Raw genomic sequence first — 6,641 nt, forward strand, 5'->3', positions numbered from 1 at the left:
ACTCCCCAGCAGATACAAACAGGTGTCATTTAGTGATTTAGAGTCCGTGTAGAACATCAGGTCAGTGCACGAACTGAAAAAAACCCAACACATTCCGAACAGTTGCAGTTGCGTTTGTTTGATTGATTGATTGATATGGATACTTATATAGCGCCTATCCTCGGTCGGAGACCAAGCTTTAAGCGCTTTACAAACACGGAGTCATTTACACAGCAGGCTGTCTACCTGGGTAGAGCCGACTGACGGCTGCCACTGGGCGCTCATCATTCGTTTCCTGTGTCATTCAATCAGATGTCAGACACGCACACATACACGCTCAGACAAACATGTAACATTTAACATTTTACGTGCATGACCATTTTTGTTTATTTACCCCCGCCTTGCAGGCAGCCATACCCCGTTTTCGAGGGTGTGCTCGCTGGGTATGTTCTTGTTTCCATAACCCACCGAACGCTGGCATGGATTACAGGATCTTTAACGTGCGTATTTGATCATCTGCGTGCCGTATACACACACGAAGGGGGCTCAGGCACTGGCAGGCCTGCACATATGTTGACCTGGGGAGATGGGGAAAACTCTCCACCCTTTACCCACCAGGCGCCACCCCTTGTGTGATGTGATGTAGTGAAGAGAACATGACAGGTAGATTGGTTGTCTTTGCTGATGATTCTTCTTCGTTGTCATTTGACTCTGTCCATCTATCCACGAGAGGAAACTGGATAAACTGGAGGGGGGGGTGGTAGGTGGGAAACACTCACTCTTCGGAATGGAACGGTGATGGTAGCGGTGGTGGTGGCTTTGTGGTGCTCCGCCCCACTAGGAAACGACTGTCCACGGGTTCGAATCTCGTACACGGACCGAGATCTTTACTTCTCACGCCCCCCCCCCCCCACCTCCCCTGTGCTCGACCTTGCATGGTGGTCTGGGTGCTAGTCATTTATGATAATACTAATACTACTACTACTAATAATAATAATAATAAAGTACGTTTTAAGACGCTTATTCCCTTGGAGAGCTCTAAGCGCCATTACAATTTCTTAACCCTTTCACCGCCAGTCAATTTAGAGTACAAAAAAAAATTCCCTTGTGGTGTAAACACAGAAAAGACTGGCTAAGAATAGCTGGGGATTCCCCCTGCGATGTATAGAAAATATGACCTATCCTACCACCGAACATTAAGAGCAGTAGGTTTATGGATAACAGACCAATGAATGGTCACCGTTCAGTGACATGGTTCCTCTACCACGCCTGTGCATAAACTATGCGAGCTTGGCGGTGAAAGTGTTCAGAAGGCAAGAATATTTACACACTTATCCACAAAACTATGTTCATCCACACACAAGTATATATATTTACACTTATCAACAACAAAAAAGTATACATATATATATACATAAAACATTGAAAGGTTTCAGCACTTAAAACCTATGGCGTAGGTTGCACCTGGTGTTAACTTATTCAGTCAGATGGAGTTTGTAAAGGAGGGTCTTAAGCCTTAAAGGCTGACAATGTGGGAGAGCGAGCCTGTCTAAGTGTCTGGGAGAGTCGCGTTACAAGTTGAAGGACCAACAAATGAAAAAAAAGAACGTCTGCCATATTTCTCTATAATAGATGGAATCGGGGAATGGCGAGGTGACCGGCATTTGAAGACCGCAGTGATCTGGATGGCGCACACACAGGGTCAAGAGATGAGAAATGTATGCAGGGGGGCGGGGGGTGGGGGGGGGGGAACAGATCATGAAGGGAACGGTAACAGAGATAACCGTAAAGATGACAAACCGAGGCCGTGTGTGCAGCATGCACTCACTTCCAGTAGCGCACGTTAAAGAACGAACCCATGGGTATGAAAAGAAATGGTAATTCCTGGCCAAAATTATGAAGGAAAAGAAAGATCCGCTTTAATGATGAAACTAAATACACTCGCAAAACAGACAGAAAAAAAAACGGGAAAAAGTATGTAATAATTATGTGGGTGGCGCTGTTTTGTGGCGACATGTTCTCCACGGGAAGAGCAGCCCGACTTTCACTCAGAGAATTTGGGGTTGGTTGTTTTTTTTTTCGTGATAAAAAGAAATTCAATAAAATAAAGAACAAGAAAAAGAAAAAGAAAAAAAAAGTTCGTGGTCTTTTTTGTGGCCACAGCAATACGTACAGTTTTTGGGTGTGTGTTTTTTGGGTTTGTTTTTATGGTTGGGGGGAGGGGGGGTGTTGTTTGTTTGTTTTTGGGAGGAGGGGTTTCCAGAGCAATACGTAATTCATCTGAGTTTTCAATCCTACAGTGTGGTCTGGTCCGAGAGGGACGATGGGACTGTTGACCATCATTTTCCTCACACTGCCTTCCCACTCTCTCACCATCGTCATTTACTCTCTCCCTCCTTCCCTCCCTCTTTCCCTCTCTCTCTCTCTCTTTTCATAGACACATACATACATACACACACACAGACACACAACACACACACACACACACACACACACACCGAGTTACATCAGTGGCAGTAGCGGTCCCCACGGGCGGTACAGGCCGCTTCAGTGACGCCGCGTGTCCAAATATTGCTCCGCGATTTCGCGGTGATTCGGTCTGAATTAGGCCCGCTTTTGTTCTCCCTCCCCCTTCCCCCTTGCTCCCCCCAGCGGCCTCGGGAAAGCTGGTTTCCTCCAGCCCTTGGGCCGATTGGTACCAGAACAGAGCCAGGGTTGACTGATTGACTGATTGACTGACCGACCGACCGACCGACCGACGTACGGATGCCCATATCACACAGCCAGAGTCAACAACTTGCCGACACAACCTCATACCCCTTCCCCCTCCCTATCCACCCCCATCACAATTAGTTCGCCAGCTTGCTAGCCAGCTACATTCACCCCACACACCCCCCTACCCGCCACTAACACCCAGTCTTTCGCACCGATCGTGAAAACATGTCGGTATGCTCGTTGGATTCTCCGACCCAACCCCCTCCCCCACCCCCCCCTCCTCTCAACACCCCCTGTCCACCAGAAACGGAAGACAAATATTTCGTCGGCATATGACAACGGGGGACTTTGTCCGTAAGGTTACGGTTCTTGTCGGCTTGTGGTGTTTGGGCATCGGGCGTGGTGAGGGTGTTTGTTAGGGGCGCGATCATCGGCGGATAGAGGGCAAACATTTGGACAAATTATTACAGAGCAGTAGGAAGCAGATTACTACCGGGATTTTTTTTTTTTTTTTTTTTTTTTTTTTTTTTTGTGGGAGTGAGGGGAGGGGGGAGGGGGGAGAGAGAGAGACAGAGAGGGGAGGGGTGGGAGAGAGTGGGATGATGACTTATCATGCACCTCGCGAGCGACTAACCACTTCCTGTGGATGGGGTACGGGGGCCGGAGGTGGGGGGGGGGGCGGAAGGGGGAAGGAGGGCTGGTGCCGGGTGCTCAGAATGTATCCCGGAGGACTACCAGAACGTTTGAAGAATGATAAAACAGAGAGATCGGGGGAAGAGCGTATGCCAGTGGAATAAAAGTAAAAAGTGTACCCTTACCCTTACGGAAAAGTAATCAGTGGTTGTATGTCAGCTAGAAATTTTTTTTCTGTATTTGTGGAAAGTTGACTGGCAATCGATGTCAAATCATCTCCTCTTCCCACTTTGTACCCCGTTCATCAGCTACCTCAAGTGTTTTCAGACTTCGTGTTTTTTTTTTCAAAGAAAGTCACTGACATCGGACAAGAACTTGATCGTATGACAACAGCTGCATTATCAGTGATCAGTTCCAATCATGCCACCAGTTCAGTTTCTTCTGTTTTGACTGCTTCCATCCTGTCACAGAAGATGAACTGAAAACGATCATTTTAAAGTCAAAACCGACCACCTGCCAACTAGATCCCAACCCTACCTCTTTGTTACTTGAAAACATTGACACTCTCTTTCCCACTTTGACACATGTAGTAAATGATAGTCTTCTGTCAGGTTCTTTCCCCGCTTCTTATAAAGCCGCTGTTGTAAAGCCACAGCTTAAGAAACCTTCTCTGGATCAGAATGTTCTACAAAATTATCGACCAGTATCAAACTTATCTTTTATGTCTACGGTCATGGAAAAAGTTGTTATTTGAATACCTAAACTCACATTCCCTGCTGTCACCCAACCAGTCAGCATACAGACCATCACATAGTACAAACACTGCACTTCTCAAGGTCACTAGTGATACACTCCTGGCACTAGATCAAGGTAATGTTTCCGTTCTCACTCTGTTAGATCTCAGTGCAGCGTTTGACACCATAGACCATACCCTTTTGTTGCACATCCTTCATTACTGCTATGGGGTTTCTGGATCAGCCCTCTCTTGGGTCAGAAGCTATCTTTCAAGTCGTATCCAGACAGTCATCATCGATAATCACTCGTCACAGCCAGCACCTGTTTTGTTCGGAGTTCCACAGGGCTCTGTCTTAGGTCCTATACTTTTCATCATGCACACCAAACCTCTTCATACACTCATCCAAAGTCACTTTGTTTCCAATCAACCTTTTGCAGACGAGCTTTATAGAACATGTCAACCTACAGAAATAGGTCAAACCATTCAGACTTTACAGTCATGCATCACAGATGTCAAATCATAGATGACAGACCACAAACTCAAACTGAATTATGATCAAACAGAAGCACTTCTCATTCACCCAAAGCGCTCATTTTCTGACTTGCCGAAGCCTTCATCTATCCTGGTAGTAACCTCAGACATACCTTTCTCAGCATCCGCACGCAATTTAGGGTACATGCTTTCAGATGACATGACACTTGGCATACACATCAACCACATTTGTAGGTCAGCATATGCAGCACTCCGACAAGTCAGCTCCATTCACCAATATCTCACCACTGAAACCACAAAGGCACTGGGTTTGTTTTGTTGTTTTTTTCCCTATCTAGATTAGATTATGGAAATGCTCTTCTTGCCGGCTGCCCCAGACACTACGTTGACAAACTTCAAAAAGTTCAAAACTCTGCAGCACGACTCACACTCAAGGTTAGGAAACGTCAACACATCACCCCCACCCCCCTACTCGCTTCCCTTCACTGGCTCCCCATTCAAGCACGAATGCAATGGGGACAGGGTTCGTGGCGGGTGGAATGAAAGACGGATATTTGAAATTTGTATGCGTTTTTACCCGCAAAGCATTTTTTTCTATTGAATTTGTCCATGGACAATCCCTTCGTTGCCGTGGGTTCTTTCACCTGCGCTGAGTGCATGCGTCATTCTAGTACTAAGGCAACTACTTCGATAGGGCGGTTTGGTTGTGTGTGTGTGTGTGTGTGTGTGTGTGTGTGTGTGTGTGTGTGCGTGCGTGTGTGTGTGTGTGTGTGTGTGTGTGTGTGTGTGTGTGTGTGTGTGTGTGTTCATTTCAAGGACTTCTCCACAGCGTCAGCGAACTCTGGTTGCGCGAGATCCTGGAACATGACGTAGTCCTTCATGGCGTAGGACACAGGCAGCTTGCCCACCCTCTTCTCCCGCTTCTTCCTCACACCCAGCAAACCGGAGATCCGCAGACGGCACAGCGACTTGAGGGAGCGGGGCTGGGTGGCCATGCGGGCCAGCAATCGTAGTGTCCCCGGTGACGTCAGGCCGGGGTGGCCGGGCCTGGTGAGGGACCGCAGCGGCGCCTGAGCCCGGGCGGACCTGAGGGCCTTGCTGTAGTGCCAGAAGACCTCCCTGCTGGAGCACGACCCCGACTCGTGCAGCATGGCCATCAGGACGTGGTCCTGTCTCAGCACGGACAGGCCGAAGGGCGTGCTGGGGAAGTTGGCCTCGAGGGTCTCCTGCTCGAATGTGCTGACGCCCAGCCTGAGGCAGGCGGCCACCAGCTGACGCGGGCACTCGGCGTGATCCGTGGCCATCCACAGCAGGGACTGCCCGTCGTCCGTCCTGGCCAGAGGGTCTGCCCCTCTGGACACAACCCAGCGGAACGAGTCCCAGAGCCCAGCCTGACAGGCCACGTGCAGGGCCGTCTTCCCCTCACACGTCTCCCTGTAGTCCACGTGGGTCGTCCACAGGAGACTGGCGCGTATGGCTCTGCCCTGCTCCGCCACGGTCCTGCTGCTGGTGGTGGAAGGGAAGGGGAACTGCATAGACAGCGTGCTCCTGATGATCTTGTACAGCGGGGTCAGCCCGTTGGGGTCTCGGAAGGAGAGGTGGGCGTGGAACTTGATCAGCAGCTCCACCACGTCCCACTGCTGCACGTCAATGGCGCGGTGGATGGCGCGGCTGCCCGTGCTGTCCGTGATGTTCTGGTCGGCCCCGTGCTGCAGGAGGCGCCGCACTATCTCCCAGTCACACTCCCGGGCCGCCCTGCACGGACCACGGGGGACAAAGGATGCTAAAAGACTTGGTCAGCATTGTCGTCACCGTGACGTTTCTTCATAACTACGTGTGGTAATACTTAGGATAAAGGCTGCTGGAAAGACTTGGTCAGCATTGTCGTCAGGCTGACGTGTCTTTAAACTAAGTGTGGTGATACTGCATTCCTCCTCTTCTGTGAGATAAATCTAAACTGGTAACATTTTGCATCTGTTAAGTTTTTTTGTTGTTGGTTTGTTTGTTTTTTATGTTGTTGTTTTGTTTTGTTTTGTTTTGTTTTCAAACTGTTGTAAACTCTTGCTCCCGAAACACGCCTTTCACA

At 49.1% G+C, this 6,641-nt stretch overlaps 1 protein-coding gene across 1 annotated transcript in view; it reads right to left on the reverse strand.

The window, feature by feature from the left end:
* Nucleotides 1-3,373: 3,373 nt before the first annotated feature.
* The window catches only part of LOC143297377 (uncharacterized), a 13,802-nt gene continuing 10,534 nt past the window's right edge, over nucleotides 3,374-6,641 (reverse strand). Inside the window, exon 5 of the mRNA XM_076609685.1 lies at nucleotides 3,374-6,310. Within this exon, the coding sequence (XP_076465800.1) occupies nucleotides 5,362-6,310 (949 nt within the window). The 3' untranslated portion in view covers nucleotides 3,374-5,361. The remainder of the gene's footprint in view (nucleotides 6,311-6,641) is intronic.

The sequence above is a fragment of the Babylonia areolata genome, chromosome 22 (genome assembly GCF_041734735.1).
Source record: "Babylonia areolata isolate BAREFJ2019XMU chromosome 22, ASM4173473v1, whole genome shotgun sequence".
Classification (NCBI taxonomy): domain Eukaryota; kingdom Metazoa; phylum Mollusca; class Gastropoda; order Neogastropoda; family Buccinidae; genus Babylonia; species Babylonia areolata.